At 45.6% G+C, this 19,633-nt stretch overlaps 3 protein-coding genes across 5 annotated transcripts; 2 read left to right on the forward strand and 1 right to left on the reverse strand.

Annotated features, from left to right (window-relative positions):
* Positions 1-2,404: 2,404 nt before the first annotated feature.
* Positions 2,405-8,874, reverse strand: LOC306958638 (serine/arginine-rich splicing factor 7-like; the record flags this gene model as incomplete). Of its 3 annotated transcripts, XM_079550213.1 has the most annotated exons (9): positions 2,405-2,459; positions 3,750-3,785; positions 4,386-4,430; positions 6,609-6,662; positions 6,910-7,011; positions 7,098-7,172; positions 8,056-8,232; positions 8,381-8,561; positions 8,847-8,874. In XM_079550213.1, the coding sequence occupies 9 exons, from the start codon at positions 8,872-8,874 to the stop codon at positions 2,405-2,407; spliced, it is 753 nt and encodes a 250-aa protein (XP_079406339.1). The 3 variants fall into 3 exon arrangements, with proteins under 3 accessions (XP_079406339.1, XP_079406341.1, XP_079406340.1); XM_079550215.1 differs by lacking the exon at positions 4,386-4,430 and having other exon boundaries at positions 6,609-6,656; XM_079550214.1 differs by lacking the exon at positions 4,386-4,430.
* Positions 8,875-10,148: 1,274 nt separating this feature from the next.
* Positions 10,149-11,655, forward strand: GEMIN6 (gem nuclear organelle associated protein 6; the record flags this gene model as incomplete). The annotated part of the gene is made up of 2 exons (XM_079532544.1): positions 10,149-10,276; positions 11,280-11,655. 2 exons carry the CDS (start codon positions 10,149-10,151, stop codon positions 11,653-11,655), a joined length of 504 nt encoding a protein of 167 aa, XP_079388670.1.
* Positions 11,656-12,759: 1,104 nt separating this feature from the next.
* LOC306959036 (serine/arginine-rich splicing factor 7-like) lies at positions 12,760-19,633 on the forward strand (the record flags this gene model as incomplete). Its single annotated transcript, XM_079550716.1, has 8 exons — positions 12,760-12,781; positions 13,220-13,400; positions 13,539-13,715; positions 14,636-14,710; positions 14,845-14,946; positions 15,697-15,750; positions 18,448-18,483; positions 19,367-19,633. 8 exons carry the CDS (start codon positions 12,760-12,762, stop codon positions 19,389-19,391), a joined length of 672 nt encoding a protein of 223 aa, XP_079406842.1. The 3' UTR covers positions 19,392-19,633.

The following is a 19,633-nucleotide window of genomic DNA, read 5'->3' on the forward strand; positions in this document are numbered from 1 at the left end:
TGGAGATATGGCTCAGCAGCCATTTCAGAGCATCAGCTAGTCCCAGAACAGCACTAGAGGTGCTGGCTGTTGCATTACTCAGCTGTGCAGAATTGCCCCATAACTCAAGGTCAACTGACCCAAGGGCGCCCTGCACTCACAGCTGACAGAAGTGTCCCGCTCGCGCGCGCGCGCACACACACACACACACACACACAGCCTGTGGAGGGAAGGAGTGCTGGAATTATGCTGGCTCACTGCCAGCTCCTCTGGCTTAACTCCTATTTTGAAGCCAACAGCAATAACTGCACAGGAGCATCTTCCACATACCCTGGCTACAGGAATGAAGCAGGAACCCTGAGAATGACTCGAGCCCAGAGCGGCAGCAGACATCCTAGTAGCGTACTCTATTTGGGCATGGGATTTGTAGCTGCCCCTTCACACCTCTCTGCAGTGCTTCCTGTCCTTTGCATCTGGCCACAGTAGCCAGTAAAGCTGCCCCGACAGCATGCACAGGGATCCATCTTCCGTGGTGTCTCTGGGTACTGAAAAACAGGTACCAGTACAGCTGTCATGTCAGTCTGCAGGTTTATTAGGGAGTAGGTTTACCTCATGAGTACAGAAGAGAAAAAAGCTGATCAAATTCCAGAGCAGCAGCATACACGTGCTTCTCACCAGGTGTGCTATGAGCTGGGCAGGCAGTACACAACCAACAAGCATTCCAAGCACAAGTCACAGGCTTCAGGTATTTCATTCCAGGGCAGCATTTTATGCCACCCCATCGCTTCTCTGGAAGAACGTTATAAATATTGCTAAAATACAGATCACTGCACCTGGCCAATGAAACACTGGGTCTCACTGCTAAGCACCACGGCGGTGTCCACATGGACACCAAGCCACCAAGCACATCAGGATGATGGATAAAGGCCAAACACTGCAGTAACTTGACAGTATGTTCAGCATCTGCACTACTTGCTCAAAGTGCCACAAACTTGTTATTAACAGGAAACCAGATTAAGAAACAAACAAACAAAAACAAAAACAAAAAAACACCCCAAACCCATGGGTTACCAAAGGAGTGAGCAAAGTTAATTTTGTCATCTTCTTGCATTTAAGAAGCTCTGTTACGATGTACATAATGAAAGCAATCTGCCATTAGAGATCTCAGCAGCCCAAACACTTTTCCACTTCAGTGCTTTGGGCAGAAACTTGTTTTAGTTCTTCACTTTCCTTTACCACCAAAACTGGCATGTTTCTGGTAGCTCTCCCATCACATTATGAAAAAATAGATGAATAAGGTATGTCAGCTTTTTTCCCCTCCAACCATTTGTTTGCTCAGTCTAACGCTGTTTCCAGTCCTGTGATCTGTTTCAACAAAGTGCTGCATCATGCAATTCTTTACTACAGAATGAGGACAAGTACAGAGTGACAGAACTATATACGAATCATTAAACCTGCAGGTGGTGCAGATGCTGCAAGAAATTAGCTTCATTAACACAACTGTCTCCAGGATTCGGGCTGCTTTAAGGCCATACCCATTCTGTGCAGCAGGTTTGATTTCCTGGGGTCAGCCGTGAGTCTTTCACTTGAGGAGGAAAGTTCAGGCCAAAAGCAGAAAGCCTCATAACACTTCCTTTTGCCTCCTGAGCACATGCACCCTCAGAAAGTAGGTCAGACCACCTTACCTCTTCCCCCAGAGAAGGAAAACACGCTTTGAGACATTTGAAGTCTGCTTCATACGAGTAGATGAAATAACTGAAAATGCAACAAGTTGAGGAAGCGCTCACGTTATCACTGCTGTATGTTTGGATGTTTCTGCAGATGTATTCACTTAAAAAAAGTGTTTGAACAAAAACTTATTGTTTGATTCTTGGAATTGCAGATTACAACTGCAGTGCTTATTAGATCAGTGCAAAAAACAAATGCCCATAAAGGGATTAAAAAGGCATATGCAAAGTTTTCATCATCTGCAGACAGAGGAGATAAGTTCTGCCTTAAAAGAAAGCAGGAGGCGATCCTTCCTTCAGATGATCCAACAGTAAGTGTGACCAGTTTGAGAGGACGCTATTAGTCATTCCCCCCTTAGCCATCACCCATCCACGTTACATGGCACACAGCTAGAGTTACCCCCACGTCAACAGAAGCAGCAGGGTTACTACAGAGAAGTTTTAGTTAAAAATACACATTTTATTTCAATGTGCCAATAAAAAAGTCCCACATTTTCATATCACAGGAAGTTAATTCATACAATAAAAAGAGACCTGTGCTAGTCTATTGGTGTGACTAACTCAGAAGACCCAGATCATGCCAAATTTTAATTGATATACTCTTCTATCTACATTCTTACATTTACAAAGACACCACAAAATCCCTTATAATAATGTAAGCAAAATAACTTTCTTCCTAAAAGGTTAAATTCATAACTTTAATCCATTCTTTCAGGGCTTGCGCTTCTTTGAGGGCTTCCTGATGGCGAACGACTGGAAGGAAAAGAACCTGCAGTTAATATTTCAGCAGTGATCCGGGATTCACAAACATGGGAAGAAGATGAGGAGGGTACCTGCACTACTCTATAGCCCTTCAGGCACTGTTTTTTCTCTTTTTTTTCCTAAACAAAATCACTAATTACTGTTGATAACATAAGTAGGCTAATGATGAGACAATACATTTATTTTTTACTTTCACCTCCTCTGCACTTTCCTATTTTATTGTATGTGTATAATTGTATTAATTATATTGTTATTATTGTACTGCAATTTAAATGAGATGATTGTGAAGTCATCTGAACTGTACAACTGGTAGTGGCTCTCACAGAAGGCAGGATACATCATTATACAGCAAGATGCCAAGACCTGTCATGGTGATCACTTAGCTATAACAAGCATTTGTTCAATTCCCCTGTAATTGTGAAGTTAGAACTAATAGTGAAGCTTTAAAAAGAATTATTATACTTTAAAAAAAAGAATGGCATGGGTTGAAAAGAACCACAATGATCACGTAGTTTCAACCCCCCTGCTGTGTGCAGGGTTGCCAACCAGCAGACCAGGCTGCCCAGAGCCACATCCAGCTTGGCCTTGAATGCCTCCAAGCATGGGGCATCCACAGCCTCCTTGGGCAGCCTGTTCCAGTGTGCCACCACCCTCTGTGTGAAAAGCCTAATATCCAGCTGAAACCTCACGTCTTAGTTTAAAGCCATTCCCCCCTGTCCACAATCAACCCATGAAAACAGTCTAACAGAAGTTCTAAAAGTATGTAAAAATAATTTTAAAATATAGCAGCCTATTCTGTCACTACATGCATGTCCACAGATGGAATTATTTACCAGCATTTTTTTGGGGAAAAAAAAAAAAAAAACAAACTATAAGCAACAGCAGTAAAATCAGACTTAATCTTCCCTTCCCAACTGTTACAGGTTACTCCGCTCTACCTTCACAGACCCACTGCAGCTTTTAATGAGACTCAGTGCTGCATCCCACATTTATTCTGTGTTTCAAGCTCACCAGCAGAAAGTCTCTGTGCAGTAAAGAACTAGTGAACTCCTAGTTAACACAGGAGCAGCCAAAGGCAAGGCATCTAACGGCACACTGAGGCATTTCTTATTTCCGCGTCTGTATCACCACACATCAAACCACAGTCCCATTATCTCTGGCAAAGAGATCTCAGAAAAATATCTCCCTGGTATTTTCCTACAGGCAGCAGTCACACGCCTCAGCAGACAGATACTAAAATGCCAGTCCTACAGTATGTGTTACCAGCAGAGACCAACATACCTTCTCTTTGGAGATGGTGATCGGGACTTTGATCGACTGTCAAAACAGAACACAATCATTGCAGTATACAGTTAAAATACACACACGCACCCCCCAATAAAACAACCAACAAACATGAAAACCACCACAGCAGCAGAGCAGCGGAATTATTATGGGATTCTAGGCAGAAGCACTTGAAGATGACAAAGCTTTCCCATCAGCTTTCACAATGAGGGGATTCTCCATTTGTTTAGTATGGACACTGCATTTAAGCAACCATCTTCAGTGAAGAAAACAGGAAAAGAAGGGATTGTACAGGTGAGGCATTAAGAGGGGAAAAAAAAGCATAGATTCCTTCAATTCAGCAGTATTAATATAACCTTTTCTCTGATGGTTGGGAGAATAAAACAGAACTGAGCACAAAACAAGCAAGCAAAACAGTACTGAACTAGAAACTGCAAAGAGCTATTAGGAACAATAAGATGGATAAAGAACATATTCCAAAGGCCTGTAGAGGAAATTTTATAATCACTGTCATATCTGAAATGGATTAATTAGACACTCATGTTTTGGGGGCTTTTTTTTCCTCTAGAGGACCAGTGTCTTTGTTAATCACATGAAAACAACACTAAATCATAGATGTCACTGTATGCTCACCTCTTAGCCGGCGTGCCAGATTTAGATCTGCCGTGAGACCTAGACCTACAACAAGAAGTAAAAACAGCTCAGCAAGAAAGCCAGTGGCATGCATATCACCACATTTGAGACAGCAAGGTTTACACTAAATATAGAAGAACCATCATGCTGAATGCAGACAGAATGCTGGAAACTCACAGGGCTTCAGTTAACTATCTTTCAGAAGAACGCTTTCAAACAGATGCTGTACATGTTACTCTGGACTTTGGTCCCAGGCCAACAACATGCTGGTGCAAGAGGCAGGAAACACATCAACCACCCAAGTTCAGACCAGTATCTTCACACAGCTCATAAAACACCAGACTTTAAACTTGCGAGTATTATTAGCCTTGAGCAACAGCTACCACTACAGCTGAAACTAGCTGCGGGCAGTACACTCCTATAAATGTCTTCTTCTCAGTATACTTCATCTTTCGTATGCACCTGACAAAAATATTCTTTCAGATCTGTCAAATTTAAGCATTGTGAAAAGGCTTTAAGTCTTTTCCAGCCCTTCGGAGATAAAACTGCTGCATCAGAACACTAACATCACTTACCAGAAGTGAAATTTCTAAGTTCCCAAAGGAAGTGTTCTACTTTCCCTATCTATGGCTTTCCATGACTGCTTCCACATGTACTCTTTGATGCTGTCAGTCCAGCAAACATCACGCAATACTTTTTCAGACTTTCTTCCCTATGAATCAAGAGTCTGTCTCTGGGTGTCTTGCATTCCTTTGATTCTTCAAGAAAAAAAACCTGTCTTTCAACTGCCTGACGTATAAATTTAACAATGACTTCATTACAGATTGAACATCAAAGTTTTGCCTTTTCTCTGTACTTCTGTGTATGAAATTTCCTCCACCTCAACCACTAAATTACTAAGAAATGTGTCACAATGCAGAGTTTCAGGAGCATCCTTTACAATGCAGAAAACAATCCTGGTACTAAAAAAAGAAAATAATGATAATAGCATCAACAGAATTTTCCCCTTGAGAGCCCGCTGACGTTAGCTACTTTCTGCTCATCATACTCAGTGAACAGTGACGAGCCACAGTTAAATCACATTGCAACAACTGGTATTAAGATTCAACAGATTTTAGCAAGAGGGAGAGAAAAAGTGCATCTGATCAATGCAAAAGCATCATTCTGCTACCTCAGGCAAATTCCCTTCTCTTTTCACTAGGTTCTGAAAAGCCTGTATGATTTTTTGCTCTTAACTGAGCCATCTTCTGGTCTCCATCTCTTCTTTCCCTAGGAACTCTGTACAGCTCTCCATACCACTCCTCATAAAAGCCTCTATACCACCTTCTAATAATGAAATCTTCATCCTCAGAAGAATCCACATCTGTTAATCCAGCTGAAGATTCCTTTTTTTGTTTTGTTTCTTCACCAATGCCTATTGTGTTTCTTATGTCTAAGAGCAGTCTTTAAAGCAGAACAGCAGACCAAGGAACAGGGTGGCAAAGAGCAGTCTCCACTGAACAAAGCAGCTACCTGAAGACATCCAGGTCACCCACGCCAGCCACATATCTGACAAGCTCACAAGATATGCTCACTTAGCATGGAAACAATAACCACAACATTAAGGAGAATTAAAGGCATCCTGTATTTCTCTCAAATCTGGTATCATTCTAAAGGTACATTGGATAGTACAAAATAACTTGCTGTAGTGTTTATCACACACTTAATTCAGCTACTGCAAAGTGACACTTGTGAATGAATGGACAAGTACACAAGACAGCTGGAAACAGCTGTAACTGCACTAAAAAGTCCTACAGCACTTTCCAGGTTACATGCATTATATACACACTATCAGAAGGGCACCCTAATTTCTGACATGTATCTGGAAGAATCCAGAGTTTCTTATATGCTACATAAAGCAAATGAAAAAAAAAAAAATCATAAATTCTACATTTGCTACACAAACAAATAATGCAAATTAATGAAAACAGTACTTCCAATCACCATAAAAACCAAGATAACACCGGTATGTTAAACACACACACACACACACACACACACAAGCCAACAAACTTAACAGACCAAACAAGAGAAAGTACAGTGTTCTGCACTAGTCTATAGAAGCTTCAGAACCCTGTGTTACTAAAGGGAACACGTGCTTTTTCCTGAAAATTTTAACATCTGACAGAAAACCTCAACAGCCTCAACAAACTTTACTACGTAACCCTCAGCTATGTAATCTACCTGCTTCGGGGCCACGTAACAGATCTGGATCTCGACCTTGATCTTGATCTTGACCTAAAATGAAAAACATCATCAAAGACTGTTACAGCACTACATAACATCTATACATTGAAATATAAATCCTGCATGATCGTTTGACATTTTAGGCATCAAAATTCAACATGGGATATGCAGCTCTCAACAGTCTCAAAAACTAACAGGATTATTATAAATGTAACTAGAATTATCAGATGAAGAATGCTTCTAAAAGTTTCTGAAACAGGAACAAACACAAAGCTGAAAACTTCTAAGAAATTATTACCTTGATCTCTTCAACGAACCCGAGCGGGACCGGCGTGGAGAAACAGATCTAGACCTACGAGGTGAAACTGACCGCGACCTACGATAGGAAGCAGACCTGGACCTGCAGAAAAGTCAAATAAAGTTGTTCAGTTGCATAAAAAATTCTAAGCCAAACAAAGAAACAAGAAGAAGCAAACATAAGCATACCTCCTACCACGACTTCGACTGCGTGAGCGAGAATACCTTCTTCCTCGGGACCTGGAGCGGGATCGAGACCGGGACCTGGGTTTAGGTTAGAGAAAACACGTATCAGAAAACAGCCTCAGCCAACAGTGCTCGTGAGGCCCTGCTGAAGTCAGAATTTTCAGACAACTAAATAACTAGCATCTGTCAGTTGGAAAAAATGCCTGGGCCTACTTGTCTTGAGCATTTTTACTACCTAGAAAAATGTTAAAAGCTGAATTACATTGCAGAATTACATTAGAATAAAAAAATACTGTAATGCGTATTTAAAATAAACCTTGCAAGTTTGCAGGTCGACCCTCTTTGGCCCAAGGTCTAGCAGATCTAGACGATCTAGAAGTATCTATAGCCGATCGCTGCATCTAGGTGTTCTCTTCAATCTAACGACGATCAAACTGACAGCCCAATGAGCCAGGGTGAGGCTTGATTGACGCAAGAAGATTTTTCTAGCTGGGAATGTGGTCAATCTGGTGTTCCTCTTTCTAAACCGGAGGGGGGGGCCCCAATTGAAAGCCAAATTTACTGTTACGGCGGTCACCGTCTCAAATTTTCTGCCCTTAAAGAATAAGGTCGAGCTAGGTGGAGATGGCTCGAGGGGATCTGGCCTCTTATGCTGATCACCTCAAGGTCTAGGAGGATCTTAAGTGTCGGATTTGCAAGGCGCCTCAGCATGAAATCTTAAGGCTCGTGACATTCTGAATCAAGGCGACTGACTCAAACGAAGAAACCTGAAAGGTTTTGACCAGGTTGATTATTAAGATAGCAACATTTGATAGAAATATCAACATAACGTAATATACACCTATACATTTAATCTAGAGTTAAAGTTTAAAGAAAACTGGTGTAACATTCTGTTCTTTGCTAAGAAGCGCTACACAAAGTGAACTGGCGAAGCAACCCCGCCGCTCCATCCCGCCCATACCTGCTCCTCCTCCGGCGGCTGTAGCGATGGCAGTCGTAGGCATAGTGGCCTTTCTCACCACACTCATAGCATCTGTCGTTGGGGTCGAAGGGGCGCCGCGCAGGAGGCCTGTCGTAACGGGAGCGACGGGGCATGCCCGTCGACACTTCCACTCGAACCCTGGAGCCACAGATCACCCTGCAACAAGTCCACGATTCCCCCAAGTTAGCCGCTGCTGCTTATGGCAGAACTACAAAAAGGAGAAGAACCAGTGACCAGACCCTGATTCTCCCTCCAGTCTAAAAAACGACCGTAACCCCTGCCAACACCTGGAACGCTCACGTACTTCCCATCGAGTCCACGGACAGCATCTTCAGCATCCCTCGGGTCTTCGAACTCCACGAAGGCGAACCCCGGCGGGTTCCTGGCGATCCACACGGTTCTCAGCGGCCCATAGTAGCTGAAGGCTCTCTCCAGCTCGCCTTTGCCCGCGCCCGTGCCCAGGTTCCCCACGTACACCTTGGTCTCTGCGCAGGGAAGCGCTGGGTCAGTGCCGGGGCCGCCATCTTGTCCGCGCCGCCCGCTCCCTCCCGCCCTCAGCACGGCGGCGGCACGCGCTGCCTCCCCCCCTTCCCTCGGCCGCTGACGCAAAATGGCGGCGGCGGCGGTCGCGGCCGCTTCGCCTCGCCTCTCCTCTTCCCCTCCTTCCTTCGCTCCCTCGCCGATGGCTCGGCTCTCCTCGGTACCTCCCCCGTCCCACGGATCCCCGCCGACTGCATTCCCCGCCGCCTCGCACCGCCCCGGGAGCTCACCGCCTCCATAGCGGCCGTAACGCGACATCCCAACGGCTCCGCCAAACCGCCGCTCCACGCCGCGCACGCGCCAGCCCTCCTCTCCCCTCTCTGCCCGCGGCCCTCAGGCGGCGCGCATGCGCACGGGGCGGCGGCGGGCGCCGGAGGGCAGGGCGGGAAGCGGCGGTTGCTGTGACGACGGCGGTTACGGCCGTTATCGCCTGAGGGGACGGATCCTGGGGGCGGGCGGGTGGCTTAGTCCTTCAGGAGGACAATTAACCTAGCGACAATGAAACAAATGAGGAAAGAAACAAAAGCAACACAAAAAGCCGCAGGGGTTGAAACGAAACGATAATTTAAACTGAAGATGCTTGGGGGTTTTTGCCCAGTAGTGACTTTGAAGGAAATCCAATCTGATCAAGAAAGGCACCTGTTGGGACTCTATGCACAATCTGTAGTTACCTACATGTGAAAACACATGTAAAAACACTACATTCCTTTTCGTCTGCTGCTTTTCTCTCAAACAAGAGTCGGGATTTTCCCCTGATGCTCACGCTTACAGCGAGAACAGCCGCGTTTGCTGATCTCTGCTTTGAGAATAAATGGAGAGAAAGCAGCAGCTGGGTGACCTCGCTAGCTCCTTCCTAAACAATTTCCACCACGCTGGGGTTGGAAACTTTACAAGAAGAAACCAAATTACCCCTTTCAACCTGCAGAGTACCGACTATCTCCCTTGGTATTTTTTAATCTTCTGTACTGCTTCATCCCCGGGAAGCTTTTCATTAAGCGGTCTGAAAACACTGAGCTTCTCAGGAGGTTGGAATGGCGGGGAGTTGCTCACGTTTGCAGCTGCCCGGGAAAGCTCGCTAAGAGAACTCATGACTGAAGGCGACTGAGCAAAGCCACCACGACCCTCACGCACCCCGTGCATCTCCCCGTTTGTTGGCAGGTGGCCCAAGCTGCAGCCAGGGGCTCGCAGCCTCCGGCGGAGGCAGGGCACCGGCTGCACCGAGCGCTACGCCTCCTCGTTTTGCAGCTTGGCCTCACGCCTGTCATCCACAAATGTCGTGCGCGCACGTACGCTCGCAAAACACTCCGGCTCCGAGCGGTCCTCGGGCTCCGCGCTTTCAAACGAGCCGCGCGGGGGGCGGGCTGGCGGCAGGAAGCGGCGGGGCCGGGAGCTCGCGTGTGCAGTAGCGAATGGGGCTGAAAACGCACGGAGGATCTTTACTTGGAGACAAACTGATGAGAAGGGCAAAGCGAGGGGATTCAGTACTTCTGCTTGTTGATCTGGCTGTTTACTAGGTGCCGAGTGTAGCCGGTATGAATGACTGGCAAAAGAAAAGCCCTCTAGACTGGGAGACCTATGTGAACAAAAGGGTGAAAGTTGCAGCAGATGAGAAAAATGAATACGAAGGATGGGTCTTAACGGTTGATCCAATTTCTGCCAGGTAAGTATCAGAACTTTCGTTTTCCTCAAGCTAAGAGAGAACAATTTTTTCAGGAAAATAAGATCCCAAGACTGAAGCAGGCTTACATGGAGCAAAACCTGCTTGTTTCATCTATGTAGTAGCTCTGGTGTGCTTATATTCTTGTGGAGATGCTTGCCTTCTTGATAGGAAAGGTCTGTTAAGCTGTGAATGATTTGAGGGATGGCTCAGGCAAAAATCAAGGCGTATTTCAGTGGACGTATCACAAAAAGCCTCTCTCTCCACTAAAGGTGGCAACAGCATATTAGTAAGTAGCTGGCTTAGAATTATGGAATTTCAATTTCCACGAAAGGAAGAAAGTGGTTTCTGATTATTTTCTATGATATGTGAGGAGGAGATTCTAGAAGTATAAGTTGTTTTCCTGCTTCTGTTTTAGGACTTCTGGAATATAAGTGTCCTTAGGAAAAGAACAGCAAACAGTCTTAAACAGCTGCATCACGAGCCTGACCATGCTGCAGTGTGTTCTTGCTGCAGAACTCAATCTACAGTAGTTAAGAAGCTAGCAGTACTCATTAAAAGAGAAGAAATATATTACTCTTTGACCAATAATTAAATATTAATCATTAATAAGTTCCGATGTTACACTGTGAGCTGCCACTATTGCACTATTAGCTTTCCAAGTGTTGACTGTATGAAGGTAGTGTTTCTGAATTTTTGAAGACTTAAGCACGGTTGGAATGCTGCCCATAAATGTCAGATTCCGATACCCACCTCTGCTTTTTTCCTTTTTTATTGTAATGTAAGGTATTGCTTGTTGGTACCTAGAATAGTCTCAAATTCCAGGCCCCACAGTTGCATGATTTTAAGGAATAGCCTATTTTTAAGAAAGATGCTGGCTTGTCAGTGTTGCCTGAAAGCCTAGGTTACACCAGGGCTTCTGAGCACTCATCTCCAAGACTCTTAGGCCGTGTTTCTTCGTCTTCAGTTAAGCACAATCAATCATATATTCCTCTTTCCCTGACAGCGTCGTCCTTGCAAACTTCCCGGAGAATGAACCCGTGTCCATTTTAGTTGTGTTAGGCCACGCTGTCCAGGAGGTCAACATAATGCAAGACGCGGATGACGAGATGAAGGCACGGCTTTCCCGCATATTTGAGCCTGAGGAAACTAAAGCTTACAGCCCAGAGGAGCTCCACAAGAGGAAGAACGACTTGAAAAAGTGGCTGGAAACAAACCACATCCCTGTAACAGAGCAAGGCGAATCGGGCAGAACGCTGTGCGTGGCAGGGGTGCTAACCATCGACCCACCATACAGCCCAGAGGAGTGCAGCAGCTCCAACGAGATCATCCTGTCTCGGGTTCAAGGCTTGGTACAGAGCTACCTAGAAAAGCAGCAGTGACACCTGCCTAAAGCAGCTGGGCCTGCACACCCCACCTCACAAACTGCTCTGGGTGCCTGTATCTGCTATCTGCTCTATCCAAAAGTGCTGGGTATAGGTGCCTTTGTCTGATTTTTGTACTTTAAGAAGGGACTGCAAGTGGTGTAAACAAAAAGCACAAAGCATGCACTGTTATGTTTAGTTGAAACAAATGGGTAACACATTAAACTGCTGTATCACTGTCATTGTTCTAAACAGCATTGTGAAAGATGATAGATGAGAAACATAAATGGTACTCATCTGACTAACATTCACGTCATTACTTTTCTAATGGAGACGTCTTTGCACGTTTAGTTGAACAGCTTCCACAGAGTATTTTTTTCCAAAAGGACTCTGACTTATCAAACCAAAAGACTGTTTTGAGAAAGCTTTTTACTACAGCAGTCTTTGTTTTAACACATGACCTTTAATGTAGGGCAAGCTGTGTGAAATTACCAGGAAGAGGCAGCAGCAAGAAGCAGGTTTTACCAACGTTGTTCCCTATCTGCATTCATCAATTTGGAGCAGCAGCATTTGGCAGGACCTCGTTCCTTAGGATTCCTTACAGCTCAAGAACTTGGTGTTTCCGCTTTAGGCTTCGGCACTATTTTACGCCAACGCATGATTTAGTAATTGCTGTATGATTATTAAAGGAAAAAAGTCGGCACAAACAAACGCCTTTAAAAAGCCCAGGTCCTCATTAACACAAGGCTTTCCTTATTCTTCCTGCGGTTCGTTAAGAAGTACTTCGAGTCGGTGAGGTTCCTGCCGATCGCTCCAAAAAGAGCACGGTCCACACTCTCCGCCACGAAGCGGCCGCCCCGCACACCCGAACCCCAGAGCACCTCCCGCTTCCTGTCCCGACACGGCCCGTCCGCTTGCCATATACACCCAGTCCTGCGCACGCGCAGTACTGCAGCCGCAGCTCTCGCGAGATCTGCGCGAACACTCGAGCAGCGCGTTCCTCCCGCCCCGCGCTCTCTAGCGACCGGAGCCCCGCCCCGGCGTGCGGCCGTTGGGGTGCGGCGCGCAGGCGGTTCCCTCTTTCTCAGGGACGCGCGCGGGGCTCGGCCTATAGTTGGGACGATGTCGCGCTACGGGCGTTATGGTAGGGCGGGCAGCGACGAAGGACGCGAAGGGAAAGCTCAGCGTGGCGGAGGAGGGGTGCGGGCTGCCGCTGGCACCGGGGATGGGCGGCTTGGGGAGGTTTGCCTCGAGCCAGGCCGAGTGGGGAGGCGGCCACTGTCGGTTAGCGGCTGTAAGGACGATCGGCGGGGAGAGGCGGGCGGGGAGCGGGCGCCGCCGGCGCTGCCGGTCGGCTGGGGCCGCGGAGCGGCTCTCCAGGAGGAAGCGGGCTCTGAGAGTGATGGAGGGGCGGGCGGTGCGGCTCTAGCGGGAGGGCAGCAAAATGGAGACGGCGTTAAAGATGGCGGCGCCTGCGGGCCGCGGGGGGAGGGGAGGCCGCGCCGCGTGCGCGTCTCGTGCCCTGCATTGCGCCTGCGCGATGCCGCCGGCGGGCTCGCTGACATGGCCACTTTCCCTGCAGAGACCAAGGTGTACGTGGGGAACCTGGGCACGGGCGCGGGCAAAGGCGAGCTGGAGAGAGCCTTCAGCTACTATGGGCCGCTGAGAACCGTGTGGATCGCCAGGAACCCGCCGGGGTTCGCCTTCGTGGAGTTCGAAGACCCGAGGGATGCTGAAGATGCTGTGCTCGGCCTCGATGGGAAGTACGTGTGTGCCGAGGCCCATTGGCTGTTCTGTCAGCAGCACCTGACCTCGTCGGCCTGCAGCAGCCAGCAGTATCAGCTCCTGTGAAATGGGAGTCAGGCAGAAAAGCAGTGACTAACGAGAGCTGTGTCTTGCAGGATTATCTGTGGCTCCAGGGTTCGAGTGGAAGTGTCGACGGGCATGCCCCGTCGCTCCCGTTACGACAGGCCTCCTGCGCGGCGCCCCTTCGACCCCAACGACAGATGCTATGAGTGTGGTGAGAAAGGCCACTATGCCTACGACTGCCATCGCTACAGCCGCCGGAGGAGGAGCAGGTATGGGCGGGATGGAGCGGCGGGGTTGCTTCGCCAGTTCACTTTGTGTAGCGCTTCTTAGCGAACAAAAAGCCAGTTTTAACTCTTAATGTTATAAGTCAACAGGTGTATATCACAGTTTGTTGCTAATACATATCAAATGTTGCTATCTTAATAATCAACCTGGTCAAAACCTTTCAGGTTTCTTCGTTTGAGTCAGTCGCCTTGATTCAGAATGTCACGAGCCTTAAGATTTCATGCTGAGGCGCCTTGCAAATCCGACACTTAAGATCCTCCTAGACCTTGAGGTGATCAGCATAAGAGGCCAGATCCCCTCGAGCCATCTCCACCTAGCTCGACCTTATTCTTTAAGGGCAGAAAATTTGAGACGGTGACCGCCGTAACAGTAAATTTGGCTTTCAATTGGGGCCCCCCCCTCCGGTTTAGAAAGAGGAACACCAGATTGACCACATTCCCAGCTAGAAAAATCTTCTTGCGTCAATCAAGCCTCACCCTGGCTCATTGGGCTGTCAGTTTGATCGTCGTTAGATTGAAGAGAACACCTAGATGCAGCGATCGGCTATAGATACTTCTAGATCGTCTAGATCTGCTAGACCTTGGGCCAAAGAGGGTCGACCTGCAAACTTGCAAGGTTTATTTTAAATACGCATTACAGTATTTTTTTATTCTAATGTAATTCTGCAATGTAATTCAGCTTTTAACATTTTTCTAGGTAGTAAAAATGCTCAAGACAAGTAGGCCCAGGCATTTTTTCCAACTGACAGATGCTAGTGGTGTGGTTTTGTTTTTGTTTTGTTTTGGTTTTTTTTGTTTTTTTTTTTTCTTCTTAGTTGTCTGAAAATTCTGACTTCAGCAGGGCCTCACAAGCACTGTTGGCTGAGGCTGTTTTCTGATACGTGTTTTCTCTAACCTAAACCCAGGTCCCGGTCTCGATCCCGCTCCAGGTCCCGAGGAAGAAGGTATTCTCGCTCACGCAGTCGAAGCCGTGGTAGGAGGTAAGATTTCAAGTGCAGCAGCCTTGCTATTTATTTTACTGTTTTTACTTTTCCCTTCAATTTGGGAAGGATACCCCTTTGCATCCTTTGTGAAAAATACCTTTTGATAGCTTGTGTTTTGCTTTTTTTTGTAGGTCAAGGTCAGCTTCCTACCGCAGGTCCAGGTCAATCTCTCCTCGTAGGTATAGATCATTTTCACCTCGCAGATCACGGTCTGGCTCTTTAAGGAGATCAAGGTATGTGATACTTTGAGCTCACAGTGCTGCTGAAAGAATGCTTCAAGAGATGTAATGGCTGGAATTAGTGCTTACATTTTTTGCAGTCTGTAGTGGTGATAGCCTCATGGAGTGAAACGCCAGAGCTCATGTGAACATTGACTTTGAAGTTAAAAACCTGTACTTGTAAATTCAAAACTGCCATTTCTGATGTTTTTCACAGTGCATTGAAATTAAGGTTGTGATTTTTATATCTGGCTAAGGCTTTCTACTTTGTCTTAAGTGATACAGAGAGTAATGATGTCTAGTTAACTGTGGCAGTGGGATTTCATACGTGGGTGATATTTCTGGCAGAATCTACTGCCGCTTTCTAGCAATATTGTCAGTTTTGAACCATAGAATGGCCTGCAGGGCTTGAAAAGGACCACAGTGATCATCTAGTTTTAACCCCCCTGCTGTGCGCAGGGTCCAGACACAAGGCCAGGTTGTCCAGAGCCACAGCCAGCCTGGCCTTAAATGCCTCCAGGGATGGGGCATTCATTGTTCTTCCATAGGCATCCATTGTTTTTCCATCTTTGGCCTTATTTATACTAAGGAAATATATTACCTTATTTGAGTCCCTGTACTTTTTGTAGCTGACAGTAACTTGAAGAAGTAACTTAAGTAACTTCAGCTATTTGTGTTACACTGATGACTTCAGAGAACTGTGCTGAAGGATCTCAGCTGCACGAGTCACACACCAGAGCTGATCTCTCACTGCTCTTTTTTTAGATCTAGGTCCAGATCACGCTCAAGGTCTCGGTCTGTTGTATGGCCTCGAAGCAGGTAAAGTGCTTGTTCTAATTTCTTATGACACAGCAGTTGAAGAGTGCTCTCCCTCTATCCCTTTATTTTTTCTTTTTGTTCCATGGAAGGGATTAGAAGGTTGTGCAGCATAGCAGTGTTTGCACTTCTTGTACATCTTTCTAGAGACCATAACATTCATGTGTGTCTCGTAATTCATGAGTTTGCTTTATTCTGTGGCTGCAGGTATATATGCTTACAGCCATAAGCAAAATGTATCTGCAATTATGTTCTGTGGGGAGAGGTTTAGAAAGCTGTTTGTTGGTTATGCTTGAACTTGCAGGAAACGTTGCATAGTTTTTTTCTTGTTGTATTTTTTAAATCCCAAATGCTGAATATAAGCAGTGACAGGATTCATACTATGAACTCAGCTCTTGCTTACCACTTACCATTATTGTAGAATGGGTGAAGAGGTGAGACAGGCTTCGTTAGGGGACTGGCTGCATGCTGATTCTTCAAGGGATGGTGGTGGTTGCTTACTCCTAGAGCTGTCCTGACACAGTGCTCCTACATGCTAGTGATGCAGAAGATTTCCAGCCAAGTGCAGCTTGCAGGCTGCTGTAGATAGGGATGCTGCTGTGTTGGTTGGTAACTTCTGCTTCTGGAGTGGTCCAGTTCTTGCACAGGAGATGATCGACACTTTCTGAAATGCTGATTTCATATGCGTGCAACTGCAGTGGTGAACAGTGGTGTAGTTACAGACTAGAATTACAGAAACATTGTGGAAAGGGTAAATTGTCTTACTTCTAAAGCCTCCGATTGGCACTAATCATGTTGATGTGCCTCTTGGAGTGAGGTTGTGCTCATGCTACAAAATACATGTTCTGGGTAGATGTGAAGAACTGTTGTGTGGATCATGGAGGCAATAAGAAAACTGGTTACAGCGTTAGCTACTGATACAGATGACGGCTCAGTGTAACCACCAGGAATGGTTAAAAGGAATTGCACTGAACCGTTTAACTTGGCTAACAGTATCTGCACAGCATTTCGGTAAAATAATAGGCAAGATAACAGCAACTGTAAACAGTTGCAGGCAAAAACCAAGGAAATTGTCTTCCTGAAGAGTCAGAATTCAGCAGTGTGATATTACAGAATATCAGAAAGCTTCACATTCCAGTCTTCAAAAAGAAACAGCCAAAAGAGCATCATAATGCTATAATGTGATGGAAAGTACAGCAGTAATAGCTGAGTGGCACAATCCGAAGCTGCAGCAAAAAAAGCCCAAACGCAGCAGCTGTAGACACAGAAATGAAGGAAGAAAATCTACTTACCTCTAGAATATCTCTGGCAGGTAGGGATCTCCAGTGAGATCCCCTCTACTGCCAGCCCTTAAATGAGGTCTGGGAAGGGCTGGATCCTGGCTCCTCCCTTTCCAGTCAATGAGGTACATTGCATGCAGCTGAGCTCCCCTGAGTTGGCCCTGCTTTCCCACCAGGTGCTCAATCACTGCTTCAAGCTGTGACAGCATTTCCGCTGCACGTATGAAAATTACATCCTAAGTAGCACAGCAAACCGTTGAATATGTGTGTTAACATGCAAAATGCATGAGGAAAGTTTTACAAATTACGAAGTCTTTGTAGCCATGTATGTAATGCAACTAAAATGCTATTTTGATTGGGATAGCAAACAAAAACTGTTTAATTTACATGAATGACAGTGGCATTGAGAACTGAAGAATGCATCAGCTCTTACATGGCTGAATGTTTAATTAAAATCTTGTCTTAAATGACACTTGTAAGTATTCTTCCATTTGTGAAAAGGACAGGGGGGTGGGTGGGGCTCCTATTTTGTAGAAGTGGTCGCCAAAGCTTTGCTGGGGAGCTTCTTGGGTGTGTTCTGTTGCTTCCTGACAAGCGGAGTCTCTGCAGTAAGAGCTAAAGGATTCTTCAGCAATGTCACGAAGAACAGCCTCCAGCCCAGAGCGGAGCATTCCTCTCTGGTTCGTGATGCTACGTAGTGTGAAACTGCTGTTGCTGGTTAAGCTAACCTTCGTTGTATGTGCATGCCACTGGCTGCTTTGCTGAGCTTTATTTTTCTCCTATTGTAGGTCTGGGTCCCATGGTAGATCTAAATCTGGCTTACCTGCTAAAAGGTGAGCGTATAAACACAACTAGCACTCAGTAATTTTTTTGGACATGATTCCGAATCTTTTTGGACCAGTATCTCAGTTGCATGTGGAAGAGCCTCTTTAATGACTGTTTTTTAATCATATTTTAAATATATATATTTTTAAATTACTTTAATTTTCTATAACTGATTTTCGTGGGTCGGTCCGCAGTTCTTCCAGAAGGATTGTTGGTTCTAGCAAGCTCTTGTCTAACCCATGACTATGATGCTAAAGTATTTTGGCAGGATTTGGGGCACCTCTTGCCCCCTCACTGTTCTCAGTCCTGTCTTTTCTTCACTTGTTTCACTACCCTGTTGTCACTTTATAGCTGCTTCAAAGCTATGGCAGCTTTCTACTGAGGGCTTCAGCTTTCAGCAGTTTTCTCTCTTAATTGCAGCTTCTTGCTTAAAGTAAGTCTCTAAATTGGGCGTACTTGCTATCAACAGCCTTAAGGGTGGCGTCTGTTGTACACAAAAAATATCAGAGTTCTTACTGCTCTAAATTGGTCAGAAGTGTTGAGTGCATGGAAGGTACTATGTGAAGAGTCACATTGCTTTTTCTTTCTTTTGCAGTCGCTCAAAGTCCAGATCACCATCTCCAAAGAGAAGGTAGGAAAAAAAAAGTAGAGTACACCATCTGATTACATTGAACTAATTGGTGTCTATAGTGGTTGCTATATAGGTTAACTTCTGCAAAAATAAAATCATGAACTTTCCTCGTGAACTCTAAAACCTGAATTTGCACGGGTGTTTTCTTCTAAAAGTCACAAGTTTATAACAAGGCTGTTTCTAGAAAAGAACTCTAGTGTAGGTGTCCTGTGTCCACTTACTGTTGTTAGTTGGAATCCTCTAAGGTAACCTACTTCAGTAAAACTTGGAAAGGACAATAGAAAAGGCAGGAAAACGTAGCAAGTAACAGAGGAAACAGAATGGTTCTGAGCACAGCTGGAAAGGAGGTGATGAAGTAGGAAGGAAACCACCAGTATTTGGCAGGATTCAATTCTTGGTGAATCTTCACATTTGGCTCTAAACTCAGGTTAAGAGCACAGCATGGCTGCACGCTGAAGAAAGAAAGAAGCAAATTCCTCTGCAAAACCAGGGATGAAGACAGTGGACTTTTAGTAGCCTGACCTGCAGCCTCATGGCTAGCTCCAAAATGGAGATGTGTAGATTATAGCCCACTTCACCTTAGCAGATGAGAATCCATCTGTGCATGGCTGGAGCCTCACAGGTGCTCTTCTTGAGCTTGTTTCTTGTCTTACCCTAGGTATCATAGCTGGCTCTCATTTTAACTGGCCCTTTCATGTTTCAAGTTGCAATTTACTTGATGTAAAACCTAACGTTTCTAACCCCCCTGAGCTGCTAATGAAAACTCTGGATAGAGGCAATCTGGGGGACTGGTTTCCAAACAAAGGAAACGTGGGGCAGCATGCATGTTTTCAGCTGCTTTGGCTGTAAGAGTCGTCCTTACTCCTTTTTGTTTCTCTTTCAGTCATTCACCATCAGGAAGCCCTTGAAGGAGGAATGCATGTCCTGAAAAAGTGGATTCCAGTTAAAAGGTTAAAGTTTAAGAAGAAGATTTATTTTGTTTACATTATTATAAGGGATTTTGTGGTGTCTTTATAAACGCAAGGGCTTAGTCCTAGAAGGTTGTTTCTATTGCCTACCAGCAGGCATGAATTTGGATCTTTTAAAAGTAGACTAATGCAAAACTCCTTTGTTGCGTTAATGTTCAGTGATCTGGAAATATAGGGCTTTT

Source organism: Tetrao urogallus, assembly GCF_951394365.1.
Source record: "Tetrao urogallus genome assembly, chromosome: 2".
Taxonomy (NCBI): domain Eukaryota; kingdom Metazoa; phylum Chordata; class Aves; order Galliformes; family Phasianidae; genus Tetrao; species Tetrao urogallus.